This window comes from Leuciscus leuciscus (genome assembly GCF_965113295.1).
Source record: "Leuciscus leuciscus genome assembly, chromosome: 3".
NCBI lineage: Eukaryota > Metazoa > Chordata > Actinopteri > Cypriniformes > Leuciscidae > Leuciscus > Leuciscus leuciscus.
In genome coordinates this window covers 15,974,245-15,998,202 of record NC_138727.1, presented here as the reverse complement: position 1 = coordinate 15,998,202, position 23,958 = coordinate 15,974,245, and the positions used below count along the sequence as shown (strand labels likewise).

The 23,958-nt window shown below is 37.6% G+C and overlaps 1 protein-coding gene across 4 annotated transcripts in view; it reads left to right on the top strand.

The window, feature by feature from the left end:
• The window catches only part of tbc1d1 (TBC1 (tre-2/USP6, BUB2, cdc16) domain family, member 1), a 67,461-nt gene that overhangs the window by 27,780 nt on the left and 15,723 nt on the right, over positions 1–23,958 (top strand). For all 4 annotated transcript variants that reach the window (XM_082164417.1, XM_082164416.1, XM_082164418.1 and 1 more), the window contains 9 exons: positions 3,436–3,525; positions 4,223–4,327; positions 7,804–7,936; positions 9,034–9,125; positions 9,736–9,846; positions 10,008–10,118; positions 10,330–10,416; positions 12,401–12,681; positions 15,939–16,075. In XM_082164417.1, the coding sequence (XP_082020543.1) occupies positions 3,436–3,525; positions 4,223–4,327; positions 7,804–7,936; positions 9,034–9,125; positions 9,736–9,846; positions 10,008–10,118; positions 10,330–10,416; positions 12,401–12,681; positions 15,939–16,075 (1,147 nt within the window). The remainder of the gene's footprint in view (positions 1–3,435; positions 3,526–4,222; positions 4,328–7,803; positions 7,937–9,033; positions 9,126–9,735; positions 9,847–10,007; positions 10,119–10,329; positions 10,417–12,400; positions 12,682–15,938; positions 16,076–23,958) is intronic.

Genomic DNA, 23,958 nt, shown 5'->3' with positions numbered 1-23,958 from the left:
GCAGCAGCAGCAGCCCCAATGTTATGAAATTGCATTGTGGGCAATCTGTTCCAGTTTTATTTGTTTGTTCTTTTCTTGATAAGGAAGTCACATCTAATGTGTGGTGATGTGTTTGTGTAATTTAGTTTTTTAGAAAACAAAGGGGATCATCCACAGGGGAAGCAATGGTCACAGTGTGCACTTATGTTTTTAATGCTCTCTAAAGTTGTGAAGTCAGTTATCCTATCTATGGTAACAGGATAGCATTTGCCCATAAATCAAAGCAGTGTTTCCTGTACATTCAGTGGCTGTGCTGCAAAATAAATTATATTTTAGCTGAGTTGTGAGTTTGAAGTCTGAATTGGATGTGTTATTATAAAGGACCCAGTCTCTCGTGTCACAAAAACAACACAAGTTTCCTGGCTGCACGCAGAAAGCAAACATACAGTGTGACAAGTGTTTTATGAACAAATGATTTCAGTTCTAAATCAAAGTTGTTTCTGAATGATCATACGACACTTGCTGACTTGATGTTCATATGGCAATGGATTTTGATTCAGTAAATGGTATTTTAATTAGAACAGTACCTAAAGTATTATTGTTTTTTTAATGTGTAGCCAGCCATTTATTATAGCAAAATAAACTTAAAAGGGTGAATAGAGAAAATAAGCAACAACACAACGTTTTATTTTAAGTTGTCTCTCTCATCCAGCTCTTCAATGAATATCCTGGATGAATAAATGCTCGCTGTATCTAAAACTATGAAGTTATGATCTCATCTGTTATACTACAGAGGAAAAAACATTTGAGGCAGGTCAAATAATATAGTGGTTGCACAGAGGTCTTGTCTCACAGAGCAAATATGTGCATGGTCTTCTGGTGAATCTCAAAAAAGAACACACACACACACAGATGTTGTTTAGACTGTAAAATTATGGAAGCGATGGTAGCAATCTTCAATTTGAAATGTAATATGCAAAATGACAATGCAATATGTAAAATGGCAATGCATTTCTGTATTTAAATGTACATTTTCCATTACATTTGTGCAACGTTGGTGCAAAATGAAGATGAAAAATCAATTATATAATTTACATTTGCCATTTCATACAATAGTTTTAATATGCAAATTGAATACATGTTTAACGCTTTATAAGTTGCAAAATGAAAATGTATTACAGAAATGATTAGATATGTTTAACATGTTCAAGCAAAAACTGTAGCAAAATGATCATTTAAATGTTATTTTTCCTAATTGCATTTACACTCACATTTAAGACCCTTGCGATTGCATTTTCATTAAATGTCCCGGTGATGTAACCAGTACGATGTTGGAACGTCTGGGATCATTTTCTGCCTTATCAGGCGTCGACACCCGTTTGGTGTCAACATTAAGCTGCGCTGCTGTTGTCTGATGCTGGACTGTGTTAATGATGGTTTCGTTTTGTTTAAAATATTCTCATTGTCTGATACACATATTCTTATTACTATTAACTATAATTACCCAATAATGTTGGAGATCATACAGTTTTTCCCTACAAATGCAAATGCATACTCTGAGATTACAGAATATGACGCGTCAAATTCATAGCTACCGAAAATTGTGACCGTTCTTCATTTCTTCATAACTGACTGTAATGTTCAATAAAGTGACTCATGTGATGTATGACCATCTCCCATTTCTATTTGATTTAGCATATTGATCAGATATTGATAAATCTATAGGTACAGTAGGGTCACGGAATCTGACGGGTCAAATTCATAGAAGACTAGCCTTTTTTTGGGTAAATGTGTAGCAGGTCGGGGGCTGGTGACGTCATCGTCTATAATTCAGTGTCTAATATTTTTTTAAAAACGAAGCTGCACAAACACATTTAACGGCACAAAACAGCACAAACAAACGAGACTATTTTGCATGAATTTGGAGCATGTGGGGGGCTGAGTGACCTGAGAATGACCAATAAATATTATTTTAATATCTAAGAAACCGAAGCAGAACAAACTAAACTTTTACCGGCACAAACGAAGCACAAACAAACAAGACTATTTTGGGTGAGTGTGGAGCAGGTCGGGGGGCTGGTGACATCATCACCTGTAATTAAATGTCTAATATCTTAAAAACCAAAGCAGCACAAACAAAACTTTAACTGGCACAAACGAACAAGACTATTTTATTTGGACCATGTGGGGGGCTGGGTGACCTCAGAATGACCTATAAATATTCTTTTAATATCTAAAACGATTGAGCCTATTTTGCCGACGTTTTGCACTGGGTGGGGACTTAAAGTTGGACTTAAAGTGCCAACTTCACGCCAAGCGGCAACATTCTAATCTGAAAAATGAAGCCTACCCGGAAGTGTGAAAAACTGCAATACATCGAAAATCCGCTAGGGGCAGGTCCCAAAAGGGAGCAAATGTCCATACACCCCCATGTTAAAATGTCCGTTTTCACAGCATAAATTCATGTTTTTACAGGTTGGTCCCATGGACTTTTATTGTATTTTTCGATAGGTTCCGAGTGCCTGACAACTGTGAGGGGGGTGAATTTTTTTCTAACTCGTTAGTTTAGATCGTATTTAGATATAAAATGTATGACAAATAAGGGCGCGATTGACAGCTGACAACGAGCATAGGCTGCGCCGAGTGGAATTCCTGAAATTTGACGTCTCGGCCATGATCTGACACAACACATCATACCTGTAAGTTATCCTTTCTGAACATTTGTATTGAAATATGGCGCCGCCCATACCCCCCATAAACGGCCTCAAAACCGTTCTTCAGAAGTCTATGGGTGACGTCACAGATGCTTTGTCCATATTTTTTTACAGTCTATGCTTCACGCACTGGTTGACAGGGCGGGAGGGGTAGGAGACGTGATCGGCTCGGAATGTGTTCTTTATTTGCACATTGAATTTTGCTTCATTCATTGCAGGACATTTAATGAAAATGCAATCGCTGTGAGTGTAAATGCAATTAAGAAAAATAACATTTAAATGATCATTTTGCTACAGTTTTTGCTTGAACATATTAAACATATCTAATCATTTCTGTAATACATTTTAATTTTACAACTTATAAAGAGTTAAAATATGTATTCAATTTACATTAAAAATGGCAAATGTAAAATATATAATTGAATTATCATTTTCATTTAGCACCAAACGTTACACAAATGTAATGGAAAATGTAAATTTAAATACAGAAATGCATTGCCATTTTACATATTGCATTGTCATTTTGCATATTACATTTCAAATTGAATATTGCTACCCATATGCTTCCATATAAAACAGTCTCAGCTCTGACATCATTTGTTCAGCATCCCAGGAAGAACCATCATTAATGGCTTTGAGCGCACATGCATATATTTACTCTTTGAAAGGAGATTTTCACTCTCTCCATCATTTTTATCTACACATGCACATTAATTTATTAATGTATGTCTGTCTGTTGCAGATTGGGCGCGCTCAGATCTTTCTTGTAAGTCCCGACACTAAGAAAGTGGCCATAGAGAAGAGCTTCAAAGAGATTTCCTTCTGTTCTCAGGTCTGTTTCATCATGTTGATGCTAAGATGTTGTTGTGGCCAGTTAATTATATTATGCCTGCATAATGACTTTTAGTTAAATAGAGATCTGATCAACAATCGGGCATGATTGAGCAAGACCTCAAGCTAGCTGAATTCCTAGTGTAATTAACATAGCTGTAAAGAAATCACCCCATTGTCTTTGCACTTGTCTAAACCTGTTTTCTAAATATTATCCATATGCTGCATCATAATATCTAAACATTTTCCAAATCAGGTATTGTTGCCTGTTAGTGGGTGGTAAACAATATGAAAAGTTGTACATTGTTAACAGTATTTAAACAAAATTATAACAAATTTTGGGGTCAGTAATTGATAATAAATTAGAAATCATTCTAATATGCTGATTTGCTGCTCAAACATTTCTTAAGGATCATCTGACACCGAAGACAAGCAATGGCTGAAAATTCAGATTTGCCATCACAGGAATAGATTACATTTGAAATGATATTAGGAAATGGTACATTTAAATTCTAATAATATTTCACAATATTACTTTTATTGTATTTTGATCAAATAAATGCAGTTCTTTCAAAGACTTAAAAAAAAATCTTACTGACCCCACATTTTTTAACAGTAGTGTAGTTGTCTAGTTGACCCTTTAGAAGTGCCTTCTTGGCTCTTTTTCCTCCTCAACGAATTTCTTTTTCTTTCTTTAGGGTATTCGTCACGTGGACCACTTTGGCTTCATATGCAGGGAGTCGGTGGAATGCGGAGGCTGCCAGTTTGTTTGCTATGTTTTCCAGTGTGCTAACGAAGCTCTGGTGAGAACCATGGATGAATAGATGGCAGGATGAAAACATTGTTTCCATCTGATGAACTTATTCAGAATAGTTCCTTTTAGAGAGGACAGAAAAATTTGGATATTTGATAATGGTCTTTTTCAGTCAAGTGAGGTTGAAAATACAAAGTGCTATGGAACATCAGAAGGAAACTATAAGTATGTTGGAGATTATTTTGCACTGATTGTTTTTAAATTGAAGGCTGTCTACTCGCCTATCGCTATCTTTTCTAACATCTTCCGTTGGACTTTACCTGGACTTCCCCGTCGTTCAGTGCTGCTACTGCGAGGCATATTCCTGGGGCAGACACTCAGCTGTCCTGATGCAGTTTGGCCTTGAGCCTTGGACCGCTTCCTCTGTCAGCTGCTTCCAGCTAGTCCCCCATGACTCATGCACTTCACTGCTATGTTGTGGACCATTTTCTCGCCGTGCCTGATAACTTTCCATCTATGTTTGGCCAACGGCTAGCTCCAGGCTAAACCTTTTGGCGACCAGCATGAAGCTCAAGTATTTCATCTCGCAGCTTCTGAATCTCAACAACTGCACCATTCCAATGTGCGTTGCAGCCATTAAAGAACGTGGACTTCTGAGCCGACCGCGATATACTCACAGAAGTTCCCGTGGAAAGTTTATTTACCATCAGCCAGGCCACTCTGCTTCAGCCATTCCATCCATCTGGACCACTGTCGCACGTCTGCCGCGTCATCAGAGCAGTGTCGCTCTCGGTGTTAGTAACACGGGAAACACCGCGAGATCTCTGCACGCTCTGCTGGACAGCACGGGAAACATTGCAAGATCTCCGCACACCAATCAGGACAGAAAACGTGGAGTGGAATCCAGTGTATTATGGCCTTTAAAGAGGTTCACTATCTCATCAACACATAAAATATAAAAAAAAATGTATACACAATCCCTCAAAAATAAATCATCTTTTATACAAGATCACTTAATAGACAAGGGATTAGACCTTATGTGCATAACAGTAACATGGCACCAGCCAGAGGTTTATTCAGCATTAAATGAACCCCCCGATTATAGCTATCTTGAGAAAGCCTGCAGTACTGGTCGTGGCAGCTTAGCTGTAATACACAGGCTGAAATTGGAGCTGAACCCCCTCTCTCTGCCTACACTGTCCTCATTTGAATGCCTTGCATTTAAATCTAAACCTCCTTTTCGCATGACAATACTTCTTATCTACTGGCCCCCCAAACCAAACTCAGTTTTTATTTCAGAGATGCATGATCTTCTTACAACACTGTGCATTCTGCCAACATTTATAATACTTTGAGATTATAATATTCATGTAGACACTCCCTCTTGTCATTTTGCTGCTGAGTTTCTGCAACTATTGGACTGTCGTAACCTCCAACAACATGTTGATGTCCCCACACACTCCAGGGGGCATACTCTTGACATTTCAAACTCCACCCCCATTTGCAACTTTCTGGTGTATGATCTGGGTGTGTCTGACCACAACGCCATCTCATGGAGCTTCCACTCCCCCTTTGCTCACACCAAAAACAATCGTGGAATCTGTTAAAGGGACCTGAAACATTAACCTTGACACATTGACCATAGACCTCCAGCATCTCTCCTCTGCTGATTTCTCTTCAGTCACTGAGTCGGTTGACTTCTACAATCGATCTCTGAGCGGTCTCCTAGATCTCCACACCCCTGTCAGAACTAGAACTGCTATCTTTTCGCTCTCAGTCCCTTACACCTGTGAACTGTGGAAGATGGGCGACAGCTGGGCGTGTCCTTGAGCGGTGTCTGAGAACAAGCTTCTAGAGAACATCAGAAGGCCTATGCAAAGTCCTGGAGAGATGCACGATCATAGTTCTACTCTAAAATCATCAACAATAACCCTGGAAATTCCAAACAACTTTTCTCCACTATAAATCACATCCTTAAACCGCAAACCTTTTATTCAGAAGCCCACAGAAGAGAGGTGCAATAATTGTATCACTTTTTTTCAGACAAAAAGTAGACTCCCTCCGCTCTCTCCTTTCTAGCTCCTCTGCCTTACCTGTCCCGACTGTTGATCCACATCCTGAGACCTTCCAACCGTTCTGTTGTTTTTCTGACATCTCACAACGAGAGGTTGAGGACATCATCAGCAAGATGAAACCTTTGCCCTGGACCCTTTTCCCACAGCCTTGGTCAAATCTAACCTCTGTTCATAAGTCCCATGATTATTAAGGTCATCAACCACTCCCTCCAGACTGGTCATGTTCCAGCTACACTGAAAACTGCTGTCATCAGACTACTTCTCAAAAAACCCACCTTAGACCCAGACGTTTTTGCCAACTACAGGCCCATCTCCAACCTTCCTTTCATTTCCAAAGTTCTGGAAAAAGTAGTTGCTGCACAGCTTCAGGTCCATTCAAAACAAAACAATTTGTTTGAGAAATTCCAGTCTGGTTTCCGCTTTGGCCACTGCACGGAAACAGCTCTGGTCAGGGTCAGAAATTACCTGCTGATGACAGCAGACGCTGGCTCCCCATCTCTTCCCATCCTTCTGGACTTGACTGCAGCGTTTGACACTGTGGATCATAACATTCTCCTCCATCGTCGACTATCCACTATCGGTCTATCTGACTCTGTTTATAACTGGTTTTCATCCTACCTCACTGGGAGAACTGAGCATGTTGCCTTGGGAGAGGTTAAATTCTTGACACACAACGTCACCTGTGGTGTCGCTCAGGGCTCGGTGTTCGGCCCCACCCTGTTCATCCTCTATATGCTCCCCTTTGGCAGTGTCATCTCAGGACAAATTCAACCCCCTCTGCTGCATCATCCACTATGACCACCTGCCTGGAGGAGATAAAGGCGTGGATGAAGCAAAATGTCTTGCTCAAAGAAGTTATTCAAGTCGGTACCCCACATCAGGTCCGACATCTGACATTCCCAGCATTCATTTCTCTGGCCAGGATATTCCACTTTTAACATCACTCACCAACCTGGGTGTTAAAATGGATTCTCATCTGAACTTTGATAAACATCTGAGTAAGACCTCCTTATTCCACCAAACTTTGTCCTACACTTACTCTTGCAGATGTGGAAAAGCTCGTCCATGCTTTTTTGTCTTCCAGACTGGACTACTGCAATGCGCTCCTCATCGGGATCCCTGACAAAAGCCTTAAGAAGCTGCAGTACATTCAGAACAGCACTGCTAGGCTGATGAGGGTGCGCAAATACGACCATATCAACCCCATCCTCAAATCACTTCACTGGCTTCCTGTCTCACTCAGGATTGAGTACAAGGTCTACTTGTCTAGCCAAATGGAAATGACATGTTGCAAATGTCAATGAATTATTTCAATCCCTTCATGAGATTTATACCTATAAATAGTCAGAATATTTCCACAGGATGCAGTTATTGTTTTTTAAACTGTTTACAAACTGTCAAGTTAGATGCTCAGAGCTGCTCTGTATGAATGTCACTCTTTCATGTTCAGGTGGATGAGATCATGTTAACTTTGAAGCAGGCGTTCTCTGTGGCCGCCCTTCAGCAGAGCAGTAGGACCCAGAGTCAGCAGTGTGACAGCTGTCCCCTGCAGCAGCTGCACAAACTGTGTGACAGAATAGAGGGTGAGATGTCTACTGTTTGTCATATCACTCAAGTCTATAATTTTTTATCTCTGTATCAGCCCATTTCTCTTTCTTTTTGTATCTCTTCATGTTTGCACAGGTCTGTCAAAGGCCCAGAGTAACAAAAGTTCTAGTGCACACTCTCATATTTATTTGGGGCGGATTTATTGGTTCCCTGTACTCTGAAGGGATAGTTCATCCAAACAGTAAAATTCTACCAGCACTTCTTTTTTTCCTTTGGATCATAGAAAGAGATATTTTGAAAATGTCCCCATTCCTTTTTTCCATACATTGAAAACACACTATTGTTCAAAGGTTTGGGGTCAATAAGTATTTTATGCTCACTAAGGCTGCATTGATGTGATCAAAAATACAGTTAAACAGTAATATTTTAAATTATGACTTAAAATTAACTGGTTTTTATTGAATATATTTTTTAAATGTAATTTATTCCTGTGATGAAAAGCTGAATTTTCAGCATTATTGCTCCAGTCCTCAGTGTCACATGGTCCTGAAGAAATCATTTTAATATGCTGATTTGCTGCTCCATTATCTTATTATCAGTTTTCATAACAGTTGTGCTTTATATTTTGTGGAAATGGTGATTTCTTTTATGAATAGAAGAAAGTTATTTTTTGCAACAATGTGTAGGTCTTTACTGTAATTTTTGATCATTTGATTGTGTCCTTGCTGAATTTCTTTCAATAAAAAAAATACATAAAAATCTGTATATAGTATCTTTATAGCACTACCTAATAGGCTTTTTGGCGCATGGTCACTACTATATGCTTTCATTTTATGGAAATAGCAGTCGGGTATCTTTTTTTAAATACAGTATTCCCTTTTGTGCTCCATTGAAGAAAGAAAATCATACCGGTTTGGAATTAAATTTGGGTTAATTATGACAGAATTTGTACGTTTATGTGAATTATTCATTATAAACTTAACCATAATAATGGCAGAATTGATCAATTGTTTATTCAGAACATGAATTAGGAGGTTACAACAGATTTTTAGTTCCCAGATTTCATTTTAGAGTTCTGCGGGCTGCAACAGTGCATACTTTGTGCTTGGCATGACACTGTATTTATGTGCAGGTCTACATCCATCCAAAGCTAAGCTGGAACTGCAGAAGCATTTGGCAGGTCTGGATAATCAGGAGCAGGCAGCTGTGTTTGAGAGCACCATGGTGAGTTATTTCAATTTTAAAACCGCTATAACACGTTACACAAATACGCTTTAGCTCCCCGGTTCCCTGGATTACCAGTGTGTGCCAAATCCTTTAAGTGTGGCATTCAAGGAATGTGTGCTTTTCTGTTCAGAGGGTGTGACTGGTATAAATTAAACCAGTTTGTCCACTAGTCTAGCATCCTGAAACCATAGTCAACCTGAACGACTGAACATTTATCAACCTGATGAATGACAGATATCCTCAGAGCGTCAACTGTTTTTCTTTTTTACTTGATGATTGTTTAAAATGTAATATCAGCTTTAAGGGTGCAACAAACAGAAAGTTGTCTTTGCAATATTGATTATAATATAATTGATTTAAATATACCCCAGTTTTCACATAACTTTTATATATCTTTAAAAGTTTTGATCACCTTAAAATGCTCGTTGACTAATTGAAATTTGAGCTTTTGTGTAAATAGTGTAATAGATGAGTAATTTTCGGAGTAAATTCCTTCTGCTCTCTGTTGTTCACATTTCCCCCTAACCGTGAGTGTATTTTGTAAGGCTGCTAATGCCACCTTGTGGAAGTTTGGAGAAATAAAATCTTTGTTTGTGTGTTTGAACAGAAAGCCAGGCCTAAGTCAGATCAGGAAGAGAATGAGTTGGTTGTGTCATTTCTTAGACGACTGTATGAGGACAGACAAAAGACACACACACACAACGGACAAACAAAAAAGGTACACCACCATTTAATTAATTAAAATCCTTATGGACATATGAATGTTTCCATTTTGTTAGTCTGTTACAAACTTGAATATTACAGCTGGGATCTTGGAGTATTGGGTGTGGATGCCTGTTCTAGTCAATACTGTATACATGAATGTGTTTGACTTCTCAGGAGGTTGCTGTGAATGCTGAAAGCAGCACGAGTTCCAGTCGTGTTCGTCTGGAGGAGTTCAAGACTAGAGCCAAAAGGTCTCTCACCGAATCACTGGAGGGGATCTGGAAGGTATGCAAACATTTTATGCATTTTGAACATTTTGGCTCCCTTTACATTTTTTGTGCATCTAACATTCAAAGAATGCAGGCCTTGTATGTGTAGCACGATATGTGCTGCAGGGTCAATACTGTAAGTCCAAATGAACAAAAATAACTTAACTATGATACTGTTTATCTATATAAACATAATTTATGGAATATTTTATGTCTCCATGTAATAGGGCAGCAGTAAGTCCAAATCCCCGAGGGAGAACAGTGAAGGAGAGAGCAACTCCTCCAGCTCCACCACACTGAACGGCACATCTCAGGTCTGCCCAACGCTCACATCATCAATATATTTTCTGGCACATTGTCATTTAGGACTGGACAATATTTTGAATATTCACAATAAATTTGGGATGATTTTGTTGAGGTGAAATATACAAATATTTGGCCATTTACTTTGCAAAAGAGCAGAAATAGATCAAATTTGCAATCCTTGTTTCATGACTTGCATCTATGAAAAAACTACAGTAAAACAGTAACATTGTGAAATATTATTACAATTTTAAATAACTTTTCTATTTTAATATATTTTAAAATGTAATTTATTCATGTGATGAAAAAGCATCATAACTCCAGTCTTTAGTGAGTGCGTTTACATGCACGTTTTAAACCCATTATGCTTAAAAAGCCGACAATACACGTGATCATGTAAACGTGTTAACCCGTTTTCCTTTATTGGGGTAAGGTCATAAACGGTTTAATAAACCGTAAACCGATAGTCACAGCTAGATTTTTGCCGATTTCGCCCAGCATTTAAACACATTAACCTGCTTTCTGTCTGCTTATTGAAGTGCACATGTGTGATATGTGACAGGACAGGAATGCGTCCTTACTGTGGATTTAAGCACATCTGGGCAGAACAAGCGTTTTGCAGTAAGAGAGGAAGAAATGTATCGCAAACTCAGATTCTTTGTTGACCCAAAAAATTATAAAAGTGCTCTCATCTCATGCAGCAGCAGCAGAAGAAGTGGTTCAGTCAAAATGCTGCATCTGTAACTGCATGAGAGGATAATATATGAGTCGCTGACATGTTGTAGCTAATACTCTTCTTCGGTTTTTAATGCTTTATTTAACATCACAACCGACATAAATGAAATACTCAGGGTCAGATATGCATATTTTGACATCACTGCCAGGAAATTACCTGATTTATTAATAAAGTCTTGTAAAAGTGGTTTTCTTGTAAAAGTGGTTTACTTGCATTGTCAGCTTATTGGTTTGCATGTAAACCCGGACTACAGGTTTTAAATAAGGATTTAAATAAGCTGATTTTTGTGAGTTATTAGCATACTGGTGTGCATGTAAACGTGCTCAGTGTCACATGATCCTTCAGAAATCATTCTAATATGCTAATATTTTTGTGGTAACTGTAAAAAAAATGCAGGATTCTTTGCTTAATAGAAAGTTAAATACAGCATTATTTGAAGTAGAAAACCTTTGTAACATAATAAATGGCTTTACTTTCATTTTTGATCAATTTAATGAATCTTTTCTGAATAAAATAATTTCTTAATAATTGTAAAAAAAAATACTGACCCCAAACTTGTGAATGGTAGTGCAAAATGTGTAGGATAAAATGACCTTTTAGTCTATTGTTCAGATTATTTTAATTATCAGCACCTTATTAGTCCATACTTTAAGGAATAGTTAACCCAAAAACATAAATTCTGTCATCATTTACTCACCCTCGTGTCGTTCCATACCTGCATGACTTTAGTTCTTCTCTGGAATACAAGAGAAGATATTTTGAAGTATGTTGATAACTTAACAGTTTTGTTTCCCGTTGACCTCCATTGCATAGACAAAAATATAATCTTTTGTGTCCAGCAGAAAAAAAAATGCATACAGTTTTGAAGGTGGGTAAATTATGACAGAATTTTTAGGTGGACTATTCCTTTATCCATGGTCATCTCAAGGAACTTAATGCTTTTATATAATGGTATCAACAGCAATATGATTTATAAGTGTTAATAATCACAATAAGCATTGTTATTTATTACGCTAATAAATAATAATGCTTATTGTGATTATTAGCACTTATAAATCATATTGCTGTTAGCTGTTTACCATTGTATTTCAGTGATTTTAGAGCAAGATGTATCTGTCATATAAGATGTCTTTTCCTCTAACAGTTATAATCACTTGCATGAACTTACTGCCTTTAAAAAATCGTCTTTACAAGCTTTTTTGTTTCAAGAATGATTTATTCCATTAGAGTTGTTGACATTTTCTATTTTGTTTTTTAAGGAAACATCACTGGAGGAGCCCCTCTGCTCTCTCCTAACCTCCAGTCCACTCCGCTCTCACAATTCCACAGGGGATCTGAAGCATCTAGAAAGCTCAGCGAGATGTCAGGAGGATCCTGAGAGCCCGCCGCAGGGTTTCAGGAGACGCGCAAGCACGATTAGTCACTCTCCCATGCTGTCGTCCTCTGAGCCAAGTCTCCCCCCTCTACAACCAACTGCCGCCACCAAGCCCAAACTGGTCCGACACTACTCCGTCAGCACAGACTCCCCACACCAGAGCAAGTGAGACAGTTGGTTTGGGGGATTGCTTATTTTATGCTGTTGATATCTGACAATATTGCCCGTTGAACTTTAATGAGGGGAATAGGCAGTGATTCATGTGGAAGAACAGCTGCTAGTGTTAATGCAGAGCTGATTTTTTTCATTAAAAAGTTTGTATTATACCATGCTTTTTAACTTGCTATTATTTTACTCTATTCCGAGCGCCATGACAAATCACTGGTGTCACACACTTGATGCGTCATTCTGTACTCTTTGGTCAAGGCGGCAGCACAAACAGTAAATCTAATCACCATACAGACAAAAGTTCCCTTCGGGAATGAATAGACTGTCATCAGTAGGCCTGTTTACACCTGGTCTCTTCGTAAAAAGACCAGGTGTAAATGCCCCCTAAAACGCATTCGAGACTGATTTAAATCTGATCACTCAAACCATTTTAGAAGGTGGTTTTATACGCATTCCAGACGAAACTGGACAAGTGTAAATGCATCTGGTTATTGATGCCACATATGTAAATTTTACTCCTCCCAAAATTATTTAAAGGACAAGTTCGGAATTTTACACTTAAAGCCCTGTTTACAGATCGTATCTGATGAAATAGAACGGTTAAGATAAAAATTTGGACACATGTACAGCAATATGACCCGCTGCAGATGAGTAGCCTATCTCGGTCACACTTTAGTTTAGGGTCCAATTCTCACTATTAACTACGACTTGTGCCTCAATAAAATCCTAATTACTACTTATTAATAGTAAATAAGGTAGTTGTTATGTTTAGGTATTGGGAAGGATTGGGGATGTAGAATATGGTCATTCAGAATAAGGCATTAATATGTGCTTTATAAGTACTAAGAAACGGCCAATATCCTAGTAATCGGCATGCTAATAAGCAACTAGTTAATAGTGAGAAGAATTGGACTCTCTTCAGCAAGACGACGCACAAACTGCCGCAAATAAAAATGACAGTTCAGCGTTGTGTCCTGGAGCTCAACAAACAATCGTCTTCATTAAAAGTAGTGAGACTAAATTATCTTACCAGTGCTGATGCAGCTTTCTCTCGTATTGCGGTCTTTGATCTTGAAATTAGCTGATGATAAATAAATGAAAGCACATATTTGTTGCTTTCGTTGACGTGAACTTGCATCGTCGAAATTCGCATATACTGCAGGAATTGAAGATCGGATTTATGTTTGTTGTGCGGAGACACATTTATGTGGTCAAGTGTAAATGGAAGAGATTTAACAAAACGGATGGCTATTCAATCGGTAAAAATACATGGTGACCAAGTGTAAACAGGACCAAAAAAACATTGCAAACCTAAAGTGTGATCTATATTATGATATTTTTTTAAATGAAGCATAGACTTTATCCCAGCCAACTTTAAGTTGTGTTTTCTAGTTGTGCATCCAATCTGTGACATAATTCAAACAGAATTAAAAGTTGAATATTTGAATTTTTTTTAATGTACAGGTATGTACAACATTTGTTAAATTCAAAGTCTGTTTGTTTGTTCATCACAGTGACAGACTTTTGTCAATCAATTACTGTGGGTGGTATTTTTGGAGGGGGGTATGTGGAAGTTTCCTATTTTTACATCACATTTCTTAGTCTGTAATGTGAATTCAGTTCACTGTGCTCCACTTTTTTCACTCTGTGCTTCTCTGCTTCTGTATTCCTTTATCTTTTCCATCCTTTTTGTATTTTCATCAGTCCTTCCTCCCCTCCGGCTTCTTCCTCTCCCGTGTGTCAACGGCCATTGAGGCCTCATACTTTTGTTCATGATCTTTCCACCCGGCCCCTCAAGCGGAGGTGAGGTGTGTGTGTGTGTGTGTGTGTGTGTGTGTGTGTGTGTGTGTGTCTGTGTCATCTCTACTGTCATTCACAAACAGGTCAGGGTACTTTTTTCCCCATAAAATTGTCTTTCTCTGAATTTTCTGTTCTTTTTGTGTAAAAGTTTGTGAAAGCACAATGGGGAATTTCACTCAAAATGAAATGCACTAACAGGCTGGTTTTGAGTGCTGAGTTATTGAGGACGCAGGAGACTACCATGATGTGCAAAAAAATGCTGTTGTTTCTGAATCTGGTGCATAGAGCAAGGAATGTGATTCTATTTTGTCTAAACATAAAATTAAAACACACAAATTCCTGGTGAATGAAATCAAAGCCCAGTACTGGGAATATAATTTTTAATTCAAAAACAGTATTATTACAGCCTTATTTTAGTATTATTTATATACTTTTATAGTATTTATTGCTATTTTGTATTTTGCTTTTATATTTATTTTTCACTTTTTTTTCCTTTTTGTAATTTTGTGTGTATTTTTACTACTATTTGTTTTTAGCTTTCTTTTTAGCTTTAATTTATTTAAACTCATTTCATTTAGTTGCCATAGCAGAATTTCTCATTTAAGTTTCTCATATAATATTAATTTTATTTTATTTCAACTTTATTTTAATTATCGAACAGTTTTTAGTTGTAGTTAACAATAACAATTTTCAGCATTATTACAGAAGTATATTATATTATTATAATAATTAATTAATTATTATATGAATAAACCACAGGGTTTTGCCCACACATTAAGCACAAATGTGAAATAACCCCACTGTGTTCTCAATTCTGCTCCAACAAGTGCATGCTAGAGTTCGGTTTTGTCCTGGTTTCAGTGACTCTCTATGTCTCACTCCTTTACTCTGTGGCCTCTCTCTCTCTTTCTCACGCTCTATCTCTCAGTCCATCAGGGCTGAGTGGCTTTAGAGCGAGATTACACTCCTCCTCCTCTGTTCCAAATTTCCTCAAATTTCTGGCCCCTGTAGTGGAGAGTGATGATACCTGTGACTCTCAGAGGAAGAGGTATTCTGTTTCTTTTTCACATTCTGCCAATCCATCTTTCCATTTTTCTGTCTTCCATCTCTCTTCTTTTTCAGCACCTGCCACAGAGGCAGACGTGAATAAAGACTCATGGGAGTGAATACATTTTCTTATAATAAATCAGGATGTGCACAGGAAATCAACTAATCGAATACTTGTTCTGCAACTAAGTTTTTGTTAATGTATATAGTTTTTTTTTTAAAGACAAGAATTACAAAATTGCTCAAAATGCCTATGACTGGTCTTGTGAAGGGGGCTTTCGTATCAAATTAAATATGCTGTGTCTACTCTGACAGAAGTCTGTGACTCCTTTTACTGCTGTCTGTCAGTGTTTGTGTATATTTGTGAACGAATGCCTATGCTTATGTATTTCTATGTGTGTGTGTAGTGACGTGGCAGCCCTGTCCAGTCCTGGTGCGGTGTATGTTGTTGGGGATGACAGTCCATTACGTAGCCGGAGACACTCCTGGAGACAACAGATTTTCTTAAGAGTCGCCACACCACAGAAGGGCTCAGACACCAAAGGTAATACCCTACTTATGTACATCATGTAGGTTACATCAATACAAAACATCACCTATATCAACTCTTAACAGTGTACAGTGCATTAAGGGCCTCTACATGCTGCGGTTACAGTAGGTGTCCTCCAGGTGGCGCTCTTGCTCTTAACGACTCGATAAAGAACTAATTGGGTGAGTTTGACAGCTGACAGCCTTCTTGGACTTGATGTTTCTTTTGGCAGAGAAACAGAATTACATTGATTATGACTCTGTTAATTCCCCCCCCCCCCCCACTCAGACATGACTCTGTCAGTGTCTCGCTTTTCTTCTTTTCTTGACCTGTTTTGTCATTCTTTAACTGCCAAAACAGCATATCGAGTCTGCTATTATGAAGTTGGTAGCTCGTTACACTTGGCAGTACTTCACAGTAAATGTTGATACGGATGTCAAAACACCCCTCAGGTCTGTGTGAGTGTGAATGAGAGAAACGATCATTAAACACTGTTGCTGTTCATCTTAGGCCCAAAACATTAAATGCCTGCAAGTTATGGTGATGTAAACCACGGGTTTAACAGTTGTTAAAACTCAGTGCTTTTGCTAAAAAAGGCCAAGTGTGTTATTTCTGTGCAAAATGACCCATCTGTTTGAATGGACATCAGTGTAGAACTTAATGGGGATATCTTAGGGTGCTTTTACACCAAAGTGTTTGTTTCGGAAACTAGTGCGTTTTCTCCCTTGGTTCGGTTCATTTAGGCATGTGAACAAGGCAATCATGCTCGGATCCGCACCAAAACAATCGCTCCAAAAACGCCTGAACGAGGTGGTCTCGGACGGATTGCAAATGAACACTGGGACGGTTCGCTTGAAGCATGAAAGCAATCCGACCCAACGGACCAATGAACCAAATAGTATTATAATTCATAATGGGAAATGTGCTATATAAATAGCAGTAGTGTATGATTCTGTGAGTGAGCACATTAGTTACAACAGTTGAAAACCAAAAGAGCACCTCTTAATCTTAAAATGTTGTGTAATTGCACTTCTCCGTGCGAGAATGCTGTCCCAATGAAGCCTTGAGTCCTGCTCCTGCTGCATTATAACATTCGTGTAATAGTCAAGTCAAGTTTATTTGTATAGCGCTTTTCACAATACAGATTGTATCAAAGCAGCTTCACAGTATTAAATTAAAATAATACAACAAAGATTGATAAAATTAAATAAAATATCCCCAAAATATCCCCAACTGAGCAAGCCAAAGGCAACAGTGGCAAGGAACCGAAAAACTCCATCAAGTGACCTAATGGTGTCCTAAAACTCCATCAGGTGACCTAATGGAGAAAAAAAACCTTGGGAGAACCCAGGCTCAGTTGGGGGCCAGTTCTCCTCTGGCATTTATGAGCTAGAGGCCGGATTGTAGTTTGAACTATAGGATTATATGAATGCCTGGCTGAAGAGATGCAACTTTAATCTAGTTTTAAACTGGGAGAGCGAGTCTGAGCAACGAACAGTATCAGGAAGACTATTCCAGAGTTTTGGAGCCAAATGTGAAAATGCTCTCCCTCCTTTGGTGGTTCTGGATATCCTAGGTATGACCAAAAGCCTTGAATTTAGTGATCTTAAAGAGCGCGATGGATTATAGGGCGATAGAAGATCCGTTAAATAGACTGGAGCTAAGCCGTTTAGGGCTTTATAAATCAGTAGCAATACCTTATAATTAATACGGAACTTTATAGGTAACCAATGCAGTGATGATAAAATCGGTGTTATATGATCATATTTTCTTGATCTCGTAAGAACTCTAGCGGCGGCATTTTGGACTAACTGTAGCTTGTTTATTGAGGATGCAGGACAACCAGCTAATAAAGCAATAGTAGTAACAAAAGTTTTCTTCAGAATAAACCCCTTGAGATGCATCATCTCGTTTTCAAGGAGGTCCTAATACACACATTTACATTTACATTTATTCATTTTTTTTTCACACACAAATTAGATAACACAAAACTATTAACTAGACAAAGCAATAACAATAATCACCTCATTCAAAACAACAAACACACCACTACAAAATTAATACTTAAAATATATATATAAATATTCAGTGTAGTGTTTGTCTGTGTCTTCTTGACCTCTAGACAGTGCTGGGAGATCAAGAGAGAGCGCGTTTGAATTTTCTGCAGTATTAATACAAATGTATTATATAATTTAAAGGCGAGAATGACGGCTACATTTGTATAGTGTTTGCGTGTGTCTTGAGAGTTACAGATAAAGCCACAATAAGCTTGTAGAACAAACTTGTCGTCAATCATCTTGCTGGATGACGCAGAGGAAACTCTGACCAATAAGAGGACACTTGTACTTGCATGTGACTTGCGTGGACACATTTTGGTATGCTTTGAAAGGTTGCCTTGTGAAAATGAAACATTGTAATGAATTAAGTCTCCGTTTCTGAACAAAACAAACGATCTAAAGGTGTGAAAACGCCCTTAAAGAAATAGCTTATCCAAATACAAAATTCTGTCATCATTTACTCACCTTCATATTGTTCCAAAGCCATAAGACTTTTGTTCATCTTTGGAACAAAAATAAAGCTATTTAGTATTCTCTCATCATTTTTGTCCATCTTTTAAAAGTGTATGTAATTAACAAGTAAAGTGGATATAAAAAATCTACACACCCCTGTGAAAACAGCAGATTTTTGTGATGTAAAAAAAATGTAAACAAAAATTACATTTGTATTGCACTTTTCACAATACATACTATTTCAAAGCAGCTTTACAGAAAATGCATGCGTCTACATTATAATTTAGAGTAATCTGTTATCAGAGGTGACTGTGACCAAGTAATATATTTCAGAAATGTACATATACAAATCACACAGTTAGCTAACTTCATGTAATAATTAATTTGAACTGCCTAAAATGTATACAAGTTAAATAATATTAGATAAGATAAATCATACCAGATAAATAATTTCAGAACATTTGCATGTTTATTGTAACAATTATAATCTATGCAATACCATTTCAGAGTGACCCATAAAAAATAAAAAAATAAAAATAAAAACTTGGAATAAGTAACTGCATAAGGATGCACACACCTGAACTACTACTTTATTGAAGCACCCTTTGCTTGTATTATAGCACTCAGTTTGTTTGGATAGGAGCCTATCAGCTTGGCACATCTTGAGTTGGGAATATTTTCCCAATCTTCTTTGCACATTTTTTTTTTTTTTTTTCATATCTGTTAAATTGCAAGATCATTTCTTGTGCACGGCCCGCTTCAGGTCCCCCCACAGATTTTCTATAGGATTCAGGTCTGGATTCAGGTCTGAGCTCTGGCTGGGCCATGCCAAAACATTATTCTTTCTTTGCGGAAGCCATTCTTTTGTTGATTTAGATGTGTGTTTTGGATCATTGTCATGCTGAAAGTGATTACCTTCACTAAAGCCCCATTTCCAGCTGAAGAAGAGCAGCCAAAAAATGAGACTGCTACACCATGGAGGTGCTGTCTCGTTTTTACGGCTAACATACTTTCAAAATTTTGTCCAAAAAGTTCAATCTTGGTCTCATTTTTCCAAATGGTTTGGGGAGATTGGATATGTTTTTGCAAAGTTTAGCCGGGCTTGGATGTTCTGTTTTTTAGTCAGAAAAGGCTTCATCTAATGCTTTTTTAAATATTTTTTTTCCAATCTTTCAACAATGATATGCTTTATAAGCTCTTTGTGGCTCATGGCTAATCAGTGTCACTTCAGGTGAAGGCTGGTGTGTACTATTTCACATGAGCTTGATGATTTATTAATTCTGAACACAGACACATAACTATTTATAAAAGGGTGTGAACATTGAAGCTGGGTACACGCTGTTCGATTTATAATAGTCCTTTACAACTGTTGCTTGTCAGACTGTACAAAAATGTAAGCCATGTCACACTGCGATCTCGGTTGTCATTAATGTCAGGCAGTCAAGGCAAGGCCGTTAAATAAGACTTTTCAATCCGTGACCCGTTCAGTTACGTGAGCTGCACTTTTATATGTGGTTTAGAAATGGTGGCTAGAAGACTAGCATTAATTTTGATCATGGCTTCTCTTAAAAAGAAATCTGAAAAAATTAAATAAAAATGAGTACTATGTGTGGTGAGCAAGTGGTGGCATCAGGTCCTGCGCTCCTATTGTTTTTTATTTAACGTTGTCATAGGAGAAGCCACACTGCAGGACTGCGTCAAATCTTCGGACACTTCCAGAATAAAATTTGATCGCAATGGTCATTAATCGGTTGTTGGTGAACATGTCAAACTAACGATCAAAGACTTCAGATTTTTGCCTAGGATCCGAGGAATCTTTTAGGATTCACAAAAAAATTCTTAGACGGCCAAATCGTGGACAAAATCAAACAGTGTGAACGTGGCTTCATGCAGTTATTTCAAGTTTTTTATTTTTATCTTTAAGGTTTAAGGGGCATTGCATAGGTTGTTATGTTTACATTAAACTTTGTTAATTATCTTTGAACAGCTGAACCAAAACAGCTGTTTTAACAGTAGTGTGTAGACTTTTTATATCCACCCTACATTAAAACATTGGAAAAGGAATCCATATGAATCGATCAGTTTTATTCAGGTCTGAGGAGACAAAATCACTTTATACACTGTAAAAATAGTATAAATATCCAGATTATAGATAGATGGATTGATAGATATGTGAAAGATACTATTTCAGTCTTTCTACTTCAAAATGTCATGTAAAGTTCATTTGTAAAATTTACTAGCAATTGTTATGGAAAATTGTTTCAAAGTAAATGCTACACCAGTGTTTAGGTGAACCAAAGTATGATGAACAGATTTAGGCTTTTATTCACATATTTGCATTGATCGCATCAAATATGGTAAACAAGCTCAACCGAGCTTACTTAATGTGCCAGAAAAGCTTAATTGGTTCTTGCTTTTGTAACAAACACATTTGAGCTGCCGTTTATTATGTTCTCTATTTATTGGGTGTACTGTATGTATGAATGAAAGATATATTATTTTCATTTTTGGACGAACTATCCCTTTTAAAGAGGTCCTCATGACACTTCAAGCTGCTTTTTTCCATACAATAAAAGTGATTGAGGTTCTTTGGATGCTGACAAGGTCCAAAAATGTCCTTCTCCTTCACCATAGCTCTGAAATCTCAAATACACTCCTGCATATTCAAACTTGAAACAATGGATTCATTATTGTGGCCCCGGTTTGGTGAGCCCAAAATGGCAGTGGTTCCCAATCTTGGGTCCACCCCCATCTTACACATGTCTACATCGGACGTACATCGACTTAATCCATAGTTATGTCGACTGTGTTTGTGTGCTCATTTAAAAGGTTTTTAGTATCTGATTCTGGGGAACTGGACGGCTTTTAAATACTGTCATTTACAGAAAAGTGTGTGTTGATGTAAGGGCAGTAATATGAGTACACTTCCTTAAAGTAAAATGCGTGCCAAGAGAGCTGCTGTTGTATGTGTGTGTTTCTTTAGTATATTTGGGTGTGTCTTGACAAGTGTGTGTCTGTGCTGAATGAAGTAATGTTCGTGTTAATTAGGTAATATATATGTGTGTGTGTGTGTGAGTTGGGTGTGGTGTTTTGCAGGAGGTCATGTTGACAGACATCTACAGGAAAGTACCGGCCTTATTGACCCACTTACATATGTGTGTTTGCACACTCGCAAGGCGTTGGTCTGGGCAGAAACACCACTTATTTGCAGAGGGTGTGGCCAGTGTGTGTGTGTGTGCACGCGTGTGTGTTTGCAGAGGGAGTGACCGGCGCCCAAATGTCCGAGTGCGTCAGTGTCCGCTGTAGAAATCTCCACACATACACTCACACATGTGCTACTCCACCCCACTGGAACTGGGTCAGATGTGTGTGCGTATGATTCTTCACATAAGAAATTGCTGTTTTGACAGAAGTTTTATGGCCCTTCTGCTAAAAGATATGAATTATGTGATGTAGAGACATTGACTGACCAAGACCAAATGTGATTTTGTGTGTATGGAGGCACTTCAGTTCTCTCAGTGTCTTGAGAAGTTTGTTCATAGCGCACTTGACTTGTATATACAGTATGTTACTGTGTGTATGCAGGAATCAAGGATTGGGTGGGAATTAAGTTCTTTGTCCACCCGCTAATTTTACTATAATTTTATATATATATATATATAGTGTTCCAAATTATTATGCAAGTGACATATCAGTATATAAACATTCAGATTTAAATTTTTCAAACAAAGTGGTTTTTGTTTGTTTGATTACTCATATCTTTTTAGATAACTGGTATCAATCTCAGACAGGTTTGTTAAGTAGTTTGCCTGGTCTTTTTAGGTAAATGGAAAACCTATTTACTATAAAGAGGTTGTTCCACATTATTAAACAATTTGCGGTTCTCATGCAATATGAGGAGGAAGAAAGATCTTTCTGAAGATGGAAAGCATGATATGGTGCAATGTCTTGCACGGAAACAACTAATATTTTGTGAAAACTGAATAGAGATTAGCGAATTAACAAAAGATTTGTGAGTGATTTAAAACACAGAAGAACTCGGTCAGGTAAAGGCTTAAGGAAAGTTTCTGTCAAACAAATGAATTGTATTAGAAGGTCAGTTATAAAAAAGCCACTGTTGAGCAGCAAACAGGTATTTGAAGCTGCTGGTGTCTCTGGAGTCTCAAAACCCTCTCCATGCAGGCTGGCAGTTGGATGTTTTTTTCAGGAACAATGGGATGGTTTATTTTTAATGGCACCCTGGATCGCGTCGGAGGATTATGTTTATTCAGCGAATTTGACCGCAGATTGTTTTGTAAACGAGGCACAGTGTAATGGAGAGTTATTTATTCTAAGTGAATGTATCCAAAAAAGATTAAGCAGTATTTGGCTGGTCATATGATCTCAAGATGGCGGCCCCCATGCAGCGACCTGCTCCATGTGAAATAAAACTGCTTTTATTCTACTGATACTGTTTGACTGGAGTCTACAATCATATCAGTGTAACATATTTTTAAAGTTTTTTACTTTGTTCTATTTATTTATTTATTTACGTGTGAACTTTTTAATGACAAAGAAAGAACCTAGTTCTCTTTGCAAGTGGACTTTTCTTTTTTTTTTTTTTTTTTTTTACTAAACTGTAAACTTTCTCTTTACTCAGTTGTTGTTTGGTGAACAGTTAAGATTTTTAGTTTCCAACGTTATGGTAGGTTTCCTGTCCAATTTTGCAATGATAATGATGAGTACACATGACATTTACAGTTACATTCGCTGTCTGTTGCTAATATATACAGCCATAAATATTTGGAATTACAAAATGTCACAATAATTCAGTGAATCTTAAGTGTTTTGTGACCACTGGAATAAAGAGAGTGGGGGAAAAAAGTGCCTTACATTTTGAAAATCGAACACAGGGGTTTGAAAATCCTGTAATCTTATGAGCCTTAAAAGCTCTTCACACTGCAATAGACCTTTCTGCAACATTTGTATTTATGCAAATAAGCCTTATTGCTGGTGCTGTCTGAACTGTACATTTAAATCCAGTCTATAGTTATCTTTTTTTTTTTTTTTTTTTTTTTTTTACTGGGTGGGAAGACAGCTAAACTACAGCAGGTTTAGACAAGATCTAGTTGCATATATTACAGGAGTGAGATGAAAGAAACATGTGTACAGTGTGTTGCTGAATGTCGTTTTATTTCAACACTGATTTGATTTTTCTTCCCCCTGTAATATGCACCTCTATATAAGGGGATCTCACATTATGTTTATACCATGAATAACAGTACTTTTTTTTTTTTTTTTCACATTTTCTCACTTTGTAAACAGAAGAGGTATTTTGAGGTCTCGGATCCACCCTATAGTTTGGGTGGCGTTTTACACCTCTGCCTGTACGCATGGACTCGTGTATAT